Genomic DNA, 19967 nt, shown 5'->3' on the forward strand with positions numbered 1-19967 from the left:
AGGGAAGAAGGAAAGATCCCTTCTTCAGTCTCAAAGCAGCAGTATCTTCAAGGCAGCAGTCATCTGTCTTCTTCACATGCAGCAGCTGATAGCTGGATTTCTGCCAGCACTCACAAGGGGGGTATCCCCCACTCAGCCGTGTCGTTTCCAAGCGAGGGGTCTTCCGTGGGTTACGTTCACCCCAGACAAAGGTTGTTCCACCACAGTCATATCACGAGCACAGTGGGTCTTCGTGACGGTCTGGTATCTTCAGGAGACTCAAGCCCCTTGCAGAGCTTCTGTGCTCTGCCTCAAGATGGCTGCGAGCTTCTTTGTAGCTTGCAGCAAGGGAGGGCTCCAAGGTCAACCTCCTACACACCGTCCTGGCTGAGCTCTCAGGACAACCAAGCTTCTTAGCTCCTTTACTCCATTTAGGACCTCTAATCAGTAAGAGTCCACCCCCTCCGTTTTGGAGGGATCTCAAAGAAAGTTTAGGGGAGTTTTGCAGTTCTTACCCCCAAACTTCCTCTCTGTAGAACTCAGTTCTCTCTTTTGGCTGCTGCTAGCTTCTTTTTCGGACAACACTGTGTCTCTCCTGCTTGGCTGTAATGCCTCTGCCGCTTCTTATCTTTTTGGCTCTCTGCCATCGCTTCTGGACGCTGCTTCTGCCGCTGCTGTCTCTGCTCACTCACGGTGGAGAAAACTTTCTTAGCTCTCAACTGCAGGCACCTAGCCCAGCTTTATGCTGTTCCAGGTCCCCGCTGGGGGCTGGGGGCCAAAGCCCCCCCCAGGGGCTCTTGCCCTCTGCTCCTTGTGGCCTCAGAACATGGCTACCACTTCTACAACCCAACTACAACTAACCTTCTCTTCCGTTTCCTTGTGGTATGTTTACATTTCGCAGAAGTGCCCATTGGACAAAACTTCCAGGGGTCACCACCCCCTGGGGTTTTACCATTTTCTTAGCTTCAGGGGGAAAACCTGGTTCAAACCACTACACTGGCTAAACTGTGCCTTCTACCACACTCAGATAAAGTCACTTATTGGTACTATAAATTACATACTAAGAGCACTGTATTTTGCATGTGCAGTTTTGAGTGTAACTCCACATAAGAAAATAATAGCAGGGTTGAATGTTGTATTGCAGCTAGTAGTTGCCTCATCACAAATGCAGTTTAGTTATATGACACTACAACACCTCTTGCATAAAGGGACAATAAACATCAAATTTAGCAGCAAGAGTTAAAACATGTATACTGCTGCTACTACAAAATCAATCCTCTGTTCAAGTAATTTGTAAACTCCTATCCAAGGCAATTGTCCAATCTATTTTTGAACACAAAATGGTTTGCATAACTTGAAAGCACTTTAAGTCAATAGTTAGGGGTTTAGAAACATAACTACAAGACCTTAAAAAATTAGGAAAAAAAAAAGTCTCATCTCTCATCTAAATAGTTATCCATGACTAGGTTGGTGAATTCGTGGCACTGGAATCTTATGAGAGCTATGCCTCTCAGCTCTAGGAGTCTGGCTTCCAGGAAGTAATACTGTATCATTACATTTTATCTAATTAAAATCTTGAAGCTCCTTTACTAAACCACTAACAGCCAAGGCTGGCAGGCAGGCCCCTCTGGAGATCATCCAGTCCACTCCGCTTGCTCAGATTCACGTACAGTAGGTTACCAAGGACCAAATCCAGTCATATTTTTAATATTTCCAAGGATATCTCCTTCTACCTATATTCCAGTTTCCTAGATTCTTTAAACACCTGGATGATAAGTTCATGGTACAGGTACTAAAGGGCTGACTAGGAAAGGTGCCCTCCTTGAGCTGTTGCTTGTTAACAGAGAGGGTCTCATGCGTGGGGACTGGCAGCCGTCTTGGCCACAGCAAACACAACGTGATCCTGTGTAAAATCTCAGGTGACAGAAAGAAAAGTGCCAGCAAAACTTCAACCCTGGACAGGAGGGAAGTAGACTCCAGGCTGCTCAGAAAAAAGTTAGTGAGGTCCCGCAGGAAAATCCCTCTGAAGGTGCTAGAGTCCACCAGTGCCAGTCACTCTTTAAGCACCACCTCCTAAGGGTACAGAAACAGGCAATTCCAAGATGTCTGAAGTCAAGCAGGGGAAGCAGAAGGCTGGTTTGGCTGAGCAAGGATCTTCTTCTGAAGCTAAAGCAAAAAAAAAAAAAAAAAAAGGTGTATGCCCAGTGGAAGAAAGGTGGGGTAATGTGGAAGGAATACAGAGAGGCTGCTCATCACTGTAGGGAGAAAATTCAAGAGGCCAGAGCTCAGCTGGAGTTGAAGCTGGGAAGAAGTGCAAGGGACAATAAAAACAGCTCTTTTAAATACAGCAAGAGGAAAAGGCAGTGCAGAAATAACATTGGCATGTTGCAGGATGAGGATGGTCACCTCACAGACAGGGACATAAACAAGGCAGAGGTGTTTAAATCTCTCTTTGCCTCTATCTTCAATAGAGATGATGGGCTAAGGGGGTCCAGTGCCCCAAGCTGGAGGACCATGACTGTGAGAGCAATAAACTCCCGGTTGACACTGAACTTGTGTGGGATCTGCTGCTTGCTCCAGCTGGATCTCTGTAAATCTGTGGGGGGCTGATAGGATTCATCCAAGGATAATCAAAGAGCTGGCTGATGTCATCACAAGGCCTCTCTCAACAATTTTTTAATGGTTTTGGGAATCACAGGGATATTCCAGTCAACTGGAAGCTGGCAAACAATTTCCCAATTTTCAAGAAGGGCAGGAAGGATGACCCTGGAAACTACAGGCCTGTCAGTCTCACTCTGACTGGTAAAATTATGGAGAATACGATTCCAGGATGTACTGATAAACATTTGAAGGACAATGCAGCCATTGGTTACAGCCAGCACGGCTTCATGAGGGGAATGTCCTGCTGGACAAACCTAATTTCCTTTTGTCACAAGACAACCCACCGACTGGATCAAGAGAAGCCAGTTGATGGAGTTGTTTGATTGCAAGCAATAAAGCTTTCAATGCTGTCTCTCAGACGATTCTTCTGGACAAAATTCCCAGCTCACAGCTGGACATACACATTGTGTGGTGGGTAAGCAACTGGCTGATGGGTGAGGCACAAAGGGTTATAGTGAATGGGGTGACATCAGACTGGTGACCTGTCACTAGTGGGGCTCCATTCCAGGGCCAGTGCTCTTCCACATCTTCATAAACAACTTGGAATCACAACTCAAAGGTACATCAAGTAAGTTTGCGGATGATACTAAAAGCGAGATTTAATGAGATGCTGGAAAGCAGCCCAATGGAAAGGGACTTAGAGGTCCTGGTCAATGGCAAGTTGAATATGAGTCAGCAGTGCCCTGGCAGCCAGGAGGGCCAACCGTATCCTGGGGGGCATCAGGCAAAGCATCATCAGCCAGGCGAGGGAGGGGACTGTCCTGCTCTGCTCTGACCCGGGGCAGCCTCGCCTGGAATACTGTGGCAGTTTTGGGCACTACAATAAAGAGTGTCCAAAGGAGGGCCATAAAGATGGTGAGGGTCTAGAGGTACCTTCATATGAGGAGCAGCTGAGGGCACTTGGTCTGTTCAGCCTGAAGAAGAGGAGACTGAAGGAAGACCTGACTGCAGTCTGCACCTTCCTCCCAAGGTGAAGAGGAGGGGCAGGCATTGATCTCTTCTCTGTGGTGACCAGTGACAGGACTCAAGGGAACAGCCTGACATTGTGTCAGGGGAGCTTTAGGCTGGATATTAGGAAACGTTGCTTTACCCAGAGGGTGGCTGGGCACTGGAACAGGCTCCCCGGGGAAGTGGTCACAGCACCAAGCCTTACAGTTCAAGAAGCATTTGGACAATACTCTCTATTATGTGATTTTTGGAATGACCTGTGAAGGGCCAGGAGTTGAACTCTGATGATCCTTGTGGGTCCCCTTCCAACTCAGGATATTCAACGATACTACAATTCTATATAAAATGTCATGCCAATTAGGAAGGAAATATGCAGCATTTTAGGTAATACCTACCCATACAAAAATAAGTTATCAACTGGGGAAAAATGTAACCCAGTTCAGGTAAAGAAAGTAAATCAATCCAAAATGTTTCTCAAAGATAAATCTGAAGAGTTGTAACACATACAAGGAAATTTAGCATTTTGTAGTTAGTCTAGTTTACATATAGAGCAACTGTATTAAGAACAAGGAGATAATACACTCTTAAACTGCATATTTCTAGTGGCCCCTAAAATAACTGTATGCTCGTGTCTGTGTAGCTGAAACAAGAAATGTGGTAGCATTATACAGAGACAGAAGGAAGGTTCCATAAATGTCAACACTTCCTTACAGGAGATAAACCTTTAACTCAATGAAAGTGTAGAAAATGTAAGAAGCATAGACAACAGTAAAAATATACAAATTACAAAAAATTAAAACCACCCCAAGACAATCTACATCACACAAGACTACAAGAACAGGAGTATATGACAAAGCTAAACTATGCTATTATAAAAAAAAAATTAGAAGAAAACAGTTCAAAACAGTCTTATAAAGGAAGGAGGAAAAAACGCTACTCTGTAGAATCCCAAAATCAGTCAGGTTGGAAAAGACCTCTAAGATCATTGAGTCTAACCATAAATCTACCACTGCCAAGTCCACCACCAGACTGTGTTCCTAAGCACCATGTATGCACACCTTTTAAATACCTCCAGCATTCCTCACCAGGAATTGCTGACTCCATCACTTTTCTGGGCAGCCTGTTCCAATTCTTTACAAACTCTCTGGTGATGAAATTTTCCCTAATATTCGACCTATACCTCCCCTGGTACAACCTGAGGCCACTTCATCTTGTCCTATTCCTTGTTATTTGGCAGAAGAGACCCACACCCACCTTACTACAACCTCCTCTGAGGTAGTTGTAGAGAGTGAGACGGTCCCTCCTGACCCTCCTTTTCTCCAGACTAAACACCCTCAGCTGCTCCTCAGACTTGTGCTCCAGACCCTTCCCAGCTCTGCTGCCCTTCTCTGGACATGCTCCAACACCTCAGTGTCCTTTTTATAGTGAGGGGCCCAAATCTGGACACAGCACTCAAGGTGCCTCACCAGTGGCACAGGGGGGCAGTCACTTCCCTGTTCCTGCTCCCACACTATTGCTGATGCAGGCCAGGATTCCATGGCCACATGGGCATTGCTGGCTCATGTTTAGCTGGTGTCAACCAGCACTCCCAAGTCCTTTTTCCCCAGGCACTTTGGAAGATCTGAGGTTATATCAAATGTGGGGGGTTTTTTTGCTGAAAACTTCAGCCAGAGAAATGGGACTGTATTTCTAATCCAAGAAGCCATTCTGTATTCCTATATTAAGTTATTATTCAGAAGATATTTTGAAGTCAAAGAAGATATTTTGGGAAATAGAATCATAGAATCATAGAATAGGTTGGGTTGGAAAAGACCTCCAAGATCATCAAGTCCAACCCCTGATCCAACTCCAATTACTATATCATGGCACTAAGGGCCACATCCAATCTCTTTTTAAAAACCTCCAGGGATGGTGAATCCACCACCTCTCTGGGTAGGCCGTTCCAATGCCTGATAAGCCTCTCTGTAAAGAATTTCTTCCTAACATCTATCCTAAACCTCCCCTGGCAGAGCTTGAGCCCGTGTCCCCTTGTCCTATTGTTGGTTGCCTGAGAGAAGAGACCAACCCCCACCTGGCTATAACCTCCCTTCAGGTAGTTGAAGAGAGTGATGAGGTCACCTCTAAGCCTTCTCTTCTCCAGACTAAACAACCCCAGCTCCCTCAGCCTCTCCTCATAAGACTTATGCTCCAGTCCCTTCACCAGCCTCGTTGCTCTTCTCTGGACCTGCTCCAGCACCTCAATATCCTTTCTGAACTGAAGGGCCCAGAACTGAACACAATACTCAAGGTGTGGCCTCACCAATGCAGAGTACAGGGGAAGGATCACTTCCCTGCTCCTGCTGGCCACGCTATTTTTGATACAGGACAGGATGCCATTGGCCTTTTTGGCCACCTGGGCACACTGCTGGCTCGTGTTCAGCCTCCTGTCGATCAGCATCCCCAGGTCCCTTTCTGCCTGGCTGCTTTCCAGCCACTCTGTGCCCAGCCTGTAGCGCTGCAGGGGGTTGTTGTGGCCAAAGTGCAGGACCCGCCACTTGGCCTTGTTGAACTTCATTCCATTGGAGTCAGCCCATCTCTCCAGTCTATCCAGATCCCTCTGCAGAGCCCTCCTGCCTTCTGGCAGGTCGACACTCCCTCCCAACTTGGTGTCATCTGCAAATTTGCTGATGGTGGACTCAATCCCCTCATCTAAATCATCGATAAAGATGTTAAAAAGGACTGGGCCCAGCACTGACCCCTGGGGAACACCACTGGTGACCGGTCGCCAGCTGGATGCAGCTCCGTTCACCAGCACTCTCTGGGCCCGGCCCTCCAGCCAGTTCCTGACCCAGCACAGAGGGCCCCTGTCCAAGCCGTGGGCTACCAGCTTTTCCAGGAGTATGCTATGGGAGACAGTGTCAAAGGCTTTGCTGAAGTCCAGATAGACCACATCCACAGCCTTCCCCTCCTCCACCAGGTGGGTCACCTGATCATAAAAGGAGATCAGGTTGGTCAAACAGGATCTGCCCCTCCTAAACCCATGTTGGCTGGGTCTGATCCCTTGTCCATCCTGTAGCTGCTGTGTGATTTAACACAGGATAATCTGCTCCATAACTCTGCCAGGCAGTGAGGTCAGGCTGACAGGCTGTAGTTACCCGGGTCAGCCTTGTAACCTTTTTTATGGATTGGGGTGATATTTGCCAACTTCCAGTCATCTGGGACCTCCCCAGTGAGCCAGGATTGTTGGAAGATGATGGAGATCGGCTTGGCAAGCTCTTCTGCCAGCTCCCTCATCACCCTAGGATGGATCCCGTCTGGTCCCATAGACTTGTTAGGATCCAGATGACTCAGTAAGTCACTAACTATTTCCTCCTGGAATACAAGGGGACTATTTGGTTTCCTATCTCTGTCTACCAGCTCCAGAGGCCAGTTGCCTTGAGGGCCACCTGTCCTACTGGTAAAAACTGAGGCAAAGTAGGTGTTAAGTACCTCAGCCTTCTCCTCATCTCTATTAACTATGTTTCCCTCCAAGTCCCTCAAAGAATGGAGGTTTTCTTTGCCCCTCCTTTTGTTATTAATGTATTTATAGAAGGACTTTTTGTTATCCCTAACAGAAGTGGCTAATTTAACTTCAAATTGCACTTTTGTATCCCTGATTTTCTTTCTGCATGATCTAGCTGTCTTCCTGAATTCTTCGTAAGTAGCCAGCCCTTTCTTCCACAGTCGGTAAACTCTCTTTTTATCCCTGATTTCCTTCAGAATCTCCCTGTTTAACCAAGCTGGTTGTCTTCCCCACCGGCTTGCCTTTCGGCACACCGGTACAGCCTGTTCCTGTGCACTCAAAACTTCCTGCTTGAAGCACATCCATGCCTCCTGGACCCCCTTGTTTTCAAGGGTTGTTTCCCAGGGTATGCTCTGGACTAGACTTCTGAATAGGTCAAAATCTGCCCTCCGGAAGTCCAGCGTAGAGGTTTTATTGTTGTTTCTCCTTGAATCTCTGAGTATTGAAAATTCTATTATTTCATGGTCACTATTTCCCAGGCGGCCTTCAACCACTACATCTCCCAACAGCCCTTCTCTGTTTGTAAACAGCAGGTCTAGCGGGGCCTTACCCCTGGTAGGTTCATTTACCAGTTGATGAAGGACATTGTCCCCTATACACTCCAGGAAATTCCTAGACTGCCTCTTCTCTGCAGTATTGAGCTCCCAGCAGATATCCGGCAGGTTAAAGTCACCCACAAGGACAAGGGTTGACGATTTCGAGACATCCGCCAGCTGCTTGTAGAATATTTCATCCCCTTCGTCATCCTGGTTGGGCGGTCTGTAACAGACACCTATGATGATGTCGGCCTTGTTGGTCTTCCCCCTGATTCTGGTCCACAGGCACTCAACCTTATCGTTGCTGATCTCAAGTTAGAGACTCTCTAACATATAAAGCCACCCCTCCACCTCTCCTACCCTGCCTGTTCTTTCTGAAGAGCTTGTAGCCATCCATGGCAACACTCCAGTCATGCGAGTCATCCCACCACGTTTCTGTGATGGCGACTACATCATAGCCTTCCTGCTGCACAGTGGCTTCCAGCTCCTCTTGTTTGTTGCCCATACTGCATGCATTAGTGTACATGCACTTCAGGTGGGCTGTTGATTTAATTCTTAACTCAGGCTTTCCATCCTTAGGCTGATCACTGGAGAGCCCGGTTCTAACCCCTTCCCCCTTCAAACCTAGTTTAAAGCCCTCCTGATCAACCTTGCTAACTTATGGGCTACAGTCCTCTTCTTCTTCCTAGAAAGATGAATCCCATCCGATTTTAAGAAACTAGGTACCATGGAGTTTGCCCCATGGTCAAAGAAACCAAAATTTTGACGGTGGCACCAATCCTTTAGCCATCTGTTGAGGAGTTGGGTTTTTTTACGCCACTCTTTATTTAACTCCTCATCTATCCCAGACAGTACAGGAACTGAGGCAAATATCACCTGTGCTATTAGCATCCAATATTCATTAAACAAGAAAGACAAGTGGTGTAACTGGTACAAACAAACAAAAAACAACTTTTAAAGATTTTTTTAATAGGCTTAAACTAATTCCCAATGTATTTACAGTAGGTCTGACAAAGACAGAACAACCTGGTCTATGACACAGCAAATATTTTGTAGCCTAGTTCCAAAAAGAAGGTTAGAATAGGCACTCTCTTCCAAATGTGATTTTTAATTTGATATGAAGACAAAATAATTTGAATTATACACTATTATCTAGTTTGTTAGAATGCATTAACTCATTCAGGCAAAATCACACAGCCTAGATTAGACTACACTTTGTAAAATGAAATTCAGTATGAAGACAAAATAAAGACATATGCAATGTACTTTACACATTATTTAAGTGGCTGTTCTCTTCCCTCCACATTTCTCTATGTGTCTTCCTCCTCCACCCACAAGCATCCCAGTTTGCAACTAAAAAGCACATACACAAAGATAGGTACATACATAAAGAACTCTCTTCCTGAACATCCTCCAAGTCTAATTGTTTGCAGTCTTCGTTGGGTTTATGTGCATCTCCATCTTGACTATTTGAAAGTGGTGTAAAGCCAACGCAGGCATGTCTTCTTCCACATCTTCTACCTGTAATAGCCTGATATATTCCTGCAGGTTTTGGGCCTGCAGGTTTGGCAGCTGCCTGGCCCATTGCTACGTGAGATTATAAAGGAAAGAAAAAGACAGGTACTCATTAGACAACAATATGGCTTTGTAATTTTCCTCTTCTCTAAAACTCTGCTGTACTTTTTTAGGAAGGAATTTTCCATTTCTCTAAAGTCTTGAGCTTTACCAACAGTACAATTATTAAGAAGTGCTCTGGGCCTGCATGTTATACAAGAATGTAACAGTCTTCATTGACACGAAATAATGTTGGCAAATACTGATCTTACCTCTACCTTAACATATTTGTAGTAAATACCAGACACTTTACAAAAAAAATTTAAAGATCAAGTCCAGATGTCAAACTTTTTTTTTTGCACTTCTACACATAAATCTGACACAAAATGTATCAGCTTTCAGAAAAGATTTGCAAGCACTGTAATGGAAAATCCTTCAGATTATTCAGAACAATTCAGGCAGCCCTAGATAGCTTAACTTTGTGACCAGAAAAGTAGAATTAATCACATCACACCTTCTAAAGCAAAAGGCCCAACTCCCAGGGAGAAAGCTTTATTCTTAATACTAGGTAGCGTGTTCAGGAATAGCCACAGAAAGCATTGCCATATAACAGCTTCTTCTTACAGCAGTTTTTTATATTATTGGAACTTACTCCTTTTACCAAGAAAATATGGGTTAAGTAGCACAAAGGAACAGGAAAAACAGTGGGGAAAAGCTGCCAACATTGTAATAAAGACAGATTTTCATACAGCAGTAGTATCAGCTGTTAATAATCTAACAAAAGGGTTCATATCCAAAGGCTATTGCTTGTACAAATGCAATTAGAAGTTCGGTATTTCAAATGTACAGTGGCTTTTTTGTGTCCCCCTAAGTCACTTTTAATCTTTACTATATATGGAATTAACAAAGTAGTAAGTTTCTGTTCTTGAAACTCACCAAATTAAAAAGTTGACATTAAAGACTAGGAAGATAAATTTTGCCACCATTAATATAGAGTATTACAAACTTCACAAAAATATGAAAGCTTTTTTATTTCCTGGCTGTGAAATTAATCTCTTCATTGCCCTTAAAAAGAGAATATCTATTAGCAGGTATCTTAGTCTTTTTTCCTCATTTATCTATGAAGCTTTATGTAGTCTGATTACATATAATCTTCCCTGAAAATATTTTCAGGTATTTGTCCAAATGTGCCCATCCCATATTAAACTACAGAAGCTAAAATGGCAATTTTGCTTTTAACTATAGCACTCCTTAGAAAGGTGAAAACCCAATCAATCTTCACAAAAAACAAACAAACAAACAAAAAAACCCCACTTTGCAACTAATGCAGGAAAAATAGCACTGGCAATTTTTTTAACAAGTCAGCCAGTAGTTAATATCTCTACTAAGTCAACCAACAAGGTAATTTTATTCAAGTAAGCTCTAACAATTCTTAAATTTCAACTGATTACAATGTGGCTGGTCAGCAGACTGCCAGAGGGAGCTGACAAAAAGCAGCAACGTCCAAACTTGAAGAGCAGAACACAGCAGTTAGATTAGTAAATCACAACAGCAATGCAGAAATCTGTCCTCAAGTGGTTGAAATAAACAAGGTAAAAATACAACACAATTGTCTAATTCTTAATTTTGCTCTCTAAAAACACCAGTATTGTTCAAAAGCACATGTCCGCTCAAGAGAGTCAAAATCTCTGAATGTAAATGTTTTATTTTTAAAAAATTGATGCTCACAGCATGCAAAATCTGTGCAATGCACTACATTTTTTTGTTCCAAATAACGCATTCAGAGTATCTCATCTTGTATTCAGCTGTTCTTAAAAGATACAGCATGCAGTTATTATTCCTCTGCCCTGGGGAAGATTTATTGGATCAACACAGTGAAAGCTTTCATCACTGGATGCCACATGAAAGTATGGATGTCACATTTGGTTTTCCTAAGAGGTTAACTTTTACCTAGATATAAAATATCTCAAATTAAGAGAAGGATGTATGCATTTAGTTATTTGCCTGCCTGCCTGCTTAAAATGAGCTACAATTATGCATCTGAATCCAGACACCAAATTTACCAGAAACCCTTCAGGCAATCAAGCTCGTGAGACACAATATCCTCTCTCAGGTACTTCCAGGCTAACTCAGCCTTAAAAGTGGGTTTTGCTCTATCCTTCTTCAGAAGCTTAGTTTAGTGGTCCTGTTCAAAAACACTCAATATCCACTGACAATATGCAGTTCTGCAAAACTGACCATCTTAGAGATGCAATGCACTCGTGATTAAATAACTAAGGTAGGGCACACAACCCAGTAACTCACTTCTACACACACCTCCAATTACCTGAACTCCTCAGAGGGATCATTAGCAGGAAAGTATTTTAGATTACCAGAGCTGGATTAAAAAGAACAAAAACAGGAGAGACCATCTCCTAAGATGCACAGTATGCAAACAGGTAGGTCCGGCCTTTCCCAGGCACTGCCTTAATAATAGATGCAGAGTAGAATGCTTCTTCTTCTACAAATACTGCACTAAAAATACCACTCCCTAGAAACAGCAAATTACAGGCTGTAGCACCGGAAGCCTCAGAACCTAGACCCAATCCATCTGACTTGCCTAACCAACTTGTCCTCTTTCAAAGGAAAAAAAACCCCCAAACTGTTTTTCCAGAAGTAAGACAATGTTCAAGATTAGAGCAGATGCATGCATACAGGTGTTCACAACTTAGTACTGTAATTTGAGCATTCAGAAATTATCCACTTTCTTGACCACAATCCTACATACAAATCTCAAACCATTCCACTTTACAGAGTCAGATGTAGGACAATCGGAGTTTCCTGCTCACTCACATGGTGACAGGATCCAATTCTCACCCACCGAAACCCAATCACCTCCCTTTACTTTCCTCTCCATTACTTTTTGTTCTTACCCATCTTCTCAACTCCCTCACATCCCGCACACTACAGATAAAAAGAAGGAGCTTTCTTGGGACAAAGGTATATGACTGGGATCTTACAACACTGCTCAAAGAAATCACCAACCCAAAGCATTCTCTGATTCTGTGACTTGTGGCATGAACCTAATTCCTGAACAGGGTGATGCTGAGTGCCAAAGAAGCAGGCAGACTGGTCTTATTTGTGACTCCCAGAGCTGCTGTGATCTACCTGGATGGCACAACTTTGTTGCAGCAGTCTAGTTCATAAAAGCAATGGTAAAAAAATCATATAAATTAGAATCAGTTTATCCAAAGCAGTTCTGAGCATCTGAACAAAATCCTACCTTTCTTCCGAGAGCTGATATAATGGACACCCTTACACACTCAGCAATTTTTGTAGTTAAAGGAACACACAACTGCATTTCGTAACTTCCGCTGAAACGTCCCAAGGTTTCATCAAATTTACCTGGATCTTATTTTCACCCTATTATGTAGAATTTTATTTCGCTGGTATCATTCCTTCACACAGAGTTATCTCCTAGGCCTATTATACACCTCACAGGAGAAAAAAAACTTGGGAGAATGTGGCATGGGAAGCAGGAATGTGAGTAGGGCAAGAGTTGGGGGGATGGGGGAAGCAGTCTCAGGTGATTTTCTGCTGCAGAAGGTATTTAACTAGGTTGTTGGTTTTTTTTAAGAAATGTGAAGTTAGCCCCAAATATCTAAGAATTTCTTTTTTCAGTCTTCTAATAACTCATATCTTTTTATGTTCTTCCTCAGACTTTTCCTAGCATTCTTAAAAAACTTATATGCCTATTCTGGTCCCAATCTCAACAACACTTGACATGGAAGGAAAAATAAATCCTTTATCCTACTCAGTTGCTCTTTTTTCTTTCACCTCTACGAATTATAGAAAATATTTTCTTCTACGAGGCAACAACACGATCTTGCATTCAAGGTTTGAAAAGGGAAAGCATGTAATATTGACACAATCACTGTTTCTAGGTTACCATCTTAAAAAAAAATAAATCTGCATTTATTCCCAGAAGTATGACTTCATTTGGCTGTCAAATGGGCAAAACTTAAAACCAGCTCACATTATTGGCACCTTTTCCCTTACCTGAGTAATTCTAAATCATAATGAAAGCACCTCCCTGATCAACTTAAAGTTGCAAGTAAAAATATTCATATTGTCTTTTAAACTGTATCATCCAACATGCTTTACCTTTAACCAATATTCTAAATCTCTTTCTTTCTTGTAGGTATTGAAAGCTTCCAAGAGCAGATGAATTAAAAGGAAATTTGAATTAGAATGGAGAATTTTCAGTTTTCTAAGCACCACTGCTCAGGACTGAGAAGAAATTGCTTCTTTTCAGTTAACAGAGGAAAGGCATGTAATAATTCCCAAAAGGGAGAGGAGTATATCCATTTAAATTATTGAAACAACATATTACTATCACAATTTACCTCTCACCACTATGGGTGAGAGGTAATTTACACTATGGGTAAATTAACACAAAATTCTTTAATTTTTTTTTTTTTATTATGCTCAAGAGCTTCAAACTACATACAGTATCAATTTACTATTCCAAACAATTAATATTTAGTTAGAATTTACTTTTACTGTCCAGGATTTATCTGAACCTCAGAAAACCATATGTCATGGTCTAAATCTGGTAGGCAGCTAAGCACGACATCGGTGCTCTCCCACTCTCTCACCCAGTAGGAAAGGTGAGACTCAGAAGGGTAAACGCATGGGCAGTGATAAAGACAATTTAATTTCTTTTCGAAAGAAAAAAATAAGGAGGCAAAGAAATAAAAACAAGTGAGAAGAATGATGCAAAAAAAATGCCCTAATTGCTCACCAGCACCCCACTGATGCCCAGTCCCTAAATAACAGCAGCCTGGCCAACCTCCTTTGCCCCACATCAGCTTCACATGCTGAGCATGACACAATATGGTCTGAGGTATTCCTGTGGTCAGATGGAATCAGCTGTCCTGGCTATGCCCCCTCCCAGCTCCTTGTGCACCCCCAGCCTGCTCACAGGTGGGGTGAGAGGCAGAAAAGGCCTTGGTTCAATGAAAGCCTTGATCAGCAATTACAGAAACATCCCTGTTGTGTTATCAACAGTTCCCAGCAGAAAATACAGAACATAGTCCCACACAAACTCCTAGGAAGAAATTTAGCTGTAAGTCAGACTGCATGAACCTACTCAGCTCTACTAAATCTCCTTTGAGGATCTAAATCTGTCTTCACTCTTAAAAAGCTCAGCAGTTACATTAGCACAACTGGAGTGAGGGAACTGAGCCATTCCATGATCCAGCTGCTGCAACGCTACACAACTTTGCATTATTTCCAGTTTATTTGTATTGACTTGCTCTGACTTTAGCCCTGTTCTCTTTACTGTCTTACACAAAACTGTAAATAGTTAAAATGCAACATTTTCACCTTCCTTGACTTTGTCTCAATCCTGTGTTTGATCAGATCAATTGACAGCTCTGCTTTACTATTGTTAAAATCTATCAGCTTTTCAGTTTTCTTTTTCACTTTTTATTCTGACTAATAGCTTCAGCAGAAACTACACATTAAACCTCAACTTGACAGGGAAGATTAAGTAACTGAAGTATTAAAAGCTTTTAAAGATGAGGACAGTGTTATGCACAAACCAAGTAAGAGCAAGTCCATCCTCCCTTAGAAAGCATTATAACTTAGGGAATAAAAAGCTTTACTTTGCCACTAGTCCCTGTAGCAATCTTTTCTGTTAATACAGAATACTATCATGGGCTGCTAATCATCAGGGAAGCTTCCTTATCTCTCTCCTTCCTCAATATCACAAGTTTTTGTATACTAAACAGGTGTACTAAACTAAAGGCATGGAAGTAGCAATTCTTACCTACAGATTGTCAGAAGATTTCCAAAAATTCAGTCGCTACCTCCCCCCCGGATTATATCCTCTCTTTTTATGACTTCCACATTTTGCATTTCTGTTTCAGTTCCAATTACAAACTTTCCAGAGGATGAAGCATCTCTCTAGAGCTGAAAGACAAACACTCAATACTCAAATGCCAAAACTTTTCTATTCTTTAAGCAGACAAGGTACACTTCTACTTCTGCCAGTGCAGATGACCCCAACATATGCTAGAAATTAGAACAATCGCTTCCTTTCTGTCTGATAAACACAGAAAATAAGAAATGACCAAAGAATCCCAAGGTGGAAGTTCAGGTCCTGGAAACTCTTACATGATGAAGAGGTACAATTTATCAGACTAATAACTGCCTTTGTTAAAGCAAAGTTAACCCAAAACATGTAACAAAACATTATTCACAACCAGAAATGGCGAGAGTAATTTTTTGGAAAGATGTTTTTACCCCTGAAGAATAGTGAAATCTCACCACTTAAAATCCATTCTTTTCCTTTCATAAACATAATTCTGTACCTTGGATACAAGAGTAACAAAAGCCTCTGAACCAACAGACAGACAGGATAGCTCACCTGAAGTCAGATGGGCCTTCAAAACGTACAAATTTCAGCAACAGAATCTGAAGCAGTTCTAATATATCTGTGAAGAAGCAAGATCATCCTCAAAAAGAGAAGCATGGGCTATTATTGTCAGGTAGGAATAAACAACTGAGCAAATTACTAATAGGGAAATAATTAGCAATGTCCAGCTAAGTAGAAGAGCAGTAGAGGATTACAGAAGACAAGTTTACACACGAGTCAACACTTCCCTCTGTTTTGGCAAATAGCAACATACAGAGCTGCACTGGAGTGAAGGCCATAAGACAGGATATTTATTCTGCTCCCAGGGCTGGAATCACAGTCACACATCTATGTTTGAGGTGAGGGGAAAATCTGTGTGGGGTTTTTTTCTCCACACTGGTGTGCAGAATAAGATACAACCTGTAGCATTATTCCTTTTCACTATTTGCTCATTCTCACATAAATCACAATTTATCTACTGATCAACTTCTTTATTACTTTTACACACATTTTTATTTTTTAAATTTCTGAAAGATCACACAATCAAAATGCTGTATGAAATTGCACTCATTTTACTGGCTGGGTACAAATACTTGATTTCCTTTATTTTGTCATCTCCTTTTGAAAACTATTACTTTTCCCTTAAAGCAACTTATTACAATCATGGAAACATATTACAGATCCATTACCTAGGAGACAATTTTTAGGCCTCAAAAACACTGTTGCAGATTCCTGACAGAACTGCTCAAAATCTTACTCCACAATTTTTTTTAACCTATCACCAAACTGCAAATGTCTGGTTCACCAAACACTTAATGAACAGACACTTATCTAATATATAAAGTTGACTACAGAGCCACTAGAACAGAAGGCAGACCTTGCTATTGTTTAAACTCATCTGGGTTATGGAAACTTCTCTTGAATGTTTTGGAACATTCTGACACTAAGATGACGTGATAGGACATTTCGGTATAACAGATTATCCTAATCCACAATCCACCCTCAGGATCAGAACTGTTTCTCTGTATTATACTTTTCTATAGTATCAACTAGTGGCATCATTTAAATCTCAAATCTGTTATCACCTTGGATTTCCCTCCCCCCCGCTTAGCATCTAATAGAGAGATATTGAGATGCCACAGCAATTCAGAAAAACCACAGGGGATTTTGGAATCTGAACCACCACAACCTTTTCAAATTATGTTTTAATAAGCATTACAGACACACACATATGTGTGTGTCAGCTGGAATTCTCTCTGCTTCCACAGTCACATTTTTAGTTACCTGAAATGCTGTGTAAGGGTTTAGTATAAAAACATCAGACTTGAAATAATCAAATTTGAAAAGCTGTTTTAAAACTACTCAGAATGATTAATGCCATTGGCAGCAGAATTGCTAAATATTTTTCCCCACGACACATGAGCATTTAGCAACTTACATGGCCATCCACTCTGTCATCCTTGCAGAGTATTCCACTCATTACTAAGAGCTCATCAATAATTACCTCAATTTCCCATATAAATAAGTTATATCCATGCTCCACACAGACAGCCAGGTGTGGCCTGCATGACAACCAAGGTTCTTGTAAGACCTACTATATTTTGCACTTTGACAACCCAAACAACTGTCCCTGCATTATGTATGTACAACACTACTAAAAGTGCTTTAGGATACTCCGTCAAACTGCATGGTGTGTTTTGTTTGAGTTCAGGCTATCAAAAGCACAGAAGTTGAAGTTCCAGACACTGATGGAAAGTACTGTGCACAGTTCAGGTTAGTGTCTCCTTTAGGGACAGTCAGAGCACCCCCTGCTCATGGATGTTCTGAACAGAACAACTCTTCCAGAGGTTCAAGTTTACCTCAGCTTATTCCACATTCAAAGTTGTTTCTGTAGCTCCAGCATTGTTTCAAGGTATTAACTGAAGTCTTTAAACACATTTCCCAAATGAAAAATAAATGCAAAGCAGCCCTTAGGGACCTGTTGAAACACATGACTAAACATACAGACGAAAGATCGCTGAAGCACCATTGCAACTGAGGTGAACTTTATCAAACTACCCACTAAAACAGAGGGGAGGGTCACTACTGTATTAGTGAATAAATGAATTATAACACATTTATTCCCCACACTTTGTTCAACATATTATGCAGAAATACTAGGATAAATCTTGAAGGAACTATAAATTTTATGGTGACAGTTTCAATGACACCCACACCCCCGATTACCTCAGATGCCAAACGAATGCGACTCATACTGTAAACACACAAGCACCAAAAATGTCCCCAGTACAACAGGATTCTAGCCTCTACTGCTGTACAGCACAATAATACTTCTGGTTTCATTCAAGCCTTCCTAAGAGGCCAAGAATCAAAATGAACACACTTCTACAAGTTACTCTGGACCACCAGGGAGATGTAAAAACAGTAGCAACACAAGCTTAACTTTTTGCAACATAAACCATAATAATTTTTGTTGAATTAATCCAGTATGTCATATCGGTATTTTTCATTTGCTGTGCCAAAGTGCTTTTGCAAAAGTAAACATCTTTGTGGAAACAGCTAGTTTAACAAAGCGATAATTCACAAGGATGTCTTATTTTGATGAGCCTTTAATCTGTCACAAACTCTTGCACATTACCTACACCACACTGCAATTCACTGCATTGCAAACAAAAATTAAAAAAACAGGCCTATTTCACAGAATTTTCCTGATCCTGCATTTTAATGCAACTTCAAAATAAGATTTTCGTGATTAACTTTTTTCCCCGGACTTTTTCCTTGCTTTGATGGGTGAGAAAGATGAGGAAATCAATTCTGTGCAAGTCTGACTCAGCTGCAAACAAACTTATTTTATTACATAAATTTGCTTACACAACCATAAAAAAAGCATACTTCTCCTCAATGAAATTTCAATCTATAAAGTAGGTGTTCTTCATTTTTGCATTAAAAGAGAACACTTAACACTCTGACAGCACTGTCCATTGCTACAATAATGATTTTTTTCTAGACTAAATTTGTGCAACTCTATCAAAAATCATTTTTCGCAGCTGTGCACAGTTGCACAGAGAAGTACAAATCAAAAACTATACTGAAAAAAATGAAGTGCTGAACATGTCAGAGCATGGGAAAATGACCTAAATGCAGTCTCCAAGCTTCCAAACACATCCTATAAAGTACTCAGCCTTCAAGTTATAATAAACTTTAAAAAAACTTTTTACATCTTTGTGCATCATGGAGACACACACCATGTAGCCAAAATATATGTTTCAAAGTGTTAATTCACCAGCAGTATCCAGCCACACATATCAGCAGTGCAGAGTATCTTGACAGACCTCAGTTCCACCGCAGTCAGCACAGCTGAGGACAAGCAGCTCAAGTGAACTTTTAAATGTGCAATAGGAGGTGCAACTTTCCTCCAGGTGCAAAACCCACCCTGCTGTGGGTTAACCTGTTACCGCAGGTTAATTCAATTTCGCTCGTCTGGAAAAAAAAAAGTGCCATCAGCTAAAAGCACCCATTAACAAACATCCTTTGAATTCTGGGCCCAACGCACGTTCTTGCTGACCCTCAGTTTGGGGGTGGCTCAGCCCATCTCTCCTCCAGTAAAGTGTGGGTGCTTCACCAGGCGATGTCAAGCAGCACCTCGGCAGCGAGCCCGGGGTCACCTGGGCAGCGACAGGGCCCCCCTTCCTCGCGGGGGCAGTGAGGCACTGCCACGGTGTTGTGAGGGGCAAGATCAAACACACCAAAACAAGACAACCAACCAAACAAGAAACTCACCCTCCAAAAAAGAAAGGGAATAGATTCAAACCCCTTTGCCATACAGTCCCGCCCGTGCCCACCGTGTCCCTGCGTACCCCGCCGGGCCCCCCCTGTATCCCGCAACGGCCTCACGGGCGCAGCGTCCACTCGACCCACCGGCTGCTCCCACAGAACCACACAGGCCGCTTCCGCAGCTTTCTTCCCCGAAGAAAGTGAGAGAGAAGAGGAACTCGGCACCCAGGACGGCTCGAGGGCCTGCGGGCGCCCCTTTATGGCGGCCCAGCGCGCCGGGCTGGGCCCGCTCCGCGCTCGTCCCGCCGCCGCCGCCGTCGCTCGGCCAATCGCGCTGCGCGCGGCGCCCGCGTCGGCCAATGGCGGCCCGGGAGGGAGAGAGGCGGCCAATCGCGGCTGGGGGGCGGGACCCTGCCGAGCACTGAGGGGACCAGGGCGCGGACGGCCCCTGAGCGTGGCTGGGGCAGTGGAAGCATAACGCGCTTCACCTGCTCTTAAACACTGTTTTTATGAGCTTTTGTGGTAGTTTAACAAAGACAAGAGGGCACAGTCTTAAGCTGCGCCAGGGGAGGTT

The 19967-nt window shown here is 42.6% G+C and overlaps 1 protein-coding gene across 6 annotated transcripts in view; it reads right to left on the bottom strand.

Moving 5' to 3' along the window:
* PJA2 (praja ring finger ubiquitin ligase 2) overlaps nucleotides 1–19699 on the bottom strand; it is a 32847-nt gene extending 13148 nt beyond the window's left edge. The window contains exons 1-4 of one of the 6 annotated variants that reach the window (XM_027712604.2): nucleotides 19538–19699; nucleotides 15632–15698; nucleotides 15032–15174; nucleotides 9052–9252 (exon numbers count right to left, since the gene is read on the bottom strand). In XM_027712604.2, the coding sequence (XP_027568405.1) occupies nucleotides 9052–9250 (199 nt within the window). In that variant the 5' untranslated portion in view covers nucleotides 9251–9252; nucleotides 15032–15174; nucleotides 15632–15698; nucleotides 19538–19699. Of the gene's footprint in view, nucleotides 1–9051; nucleotides 9253–15031; nucleotides 15175–15631; nucleotides 18738–18951; nucleotides 19100–19537 lie in introns of those variants that run through there. The other 5 variants (XM_027712606.2, XM_039380685.1, XM_039380668.1 and 2 more) reach the window with 5 other exon arrangements.
* Between the last annotated feature and the right edge of the window lie 268 nt (nucleotides 19700–19967).

Source organism: Pipra filicauda, unplaced genomic scaffold, assembly GCF_003945595.2.
Source record: "Pipra filicauda isolate LSUMZ 115617 unplaced genomic scaffold, ASM394559v2 scaffold108_size2327098_pilon, whole genome shotgun sequence".
In the NCBI taxonomy this organism is placed as follows: Eukaryota; Metazoa; Chordata; class Aves; order Passeriformes; family Pipridae; genus Pipra; species Pipra filicauda.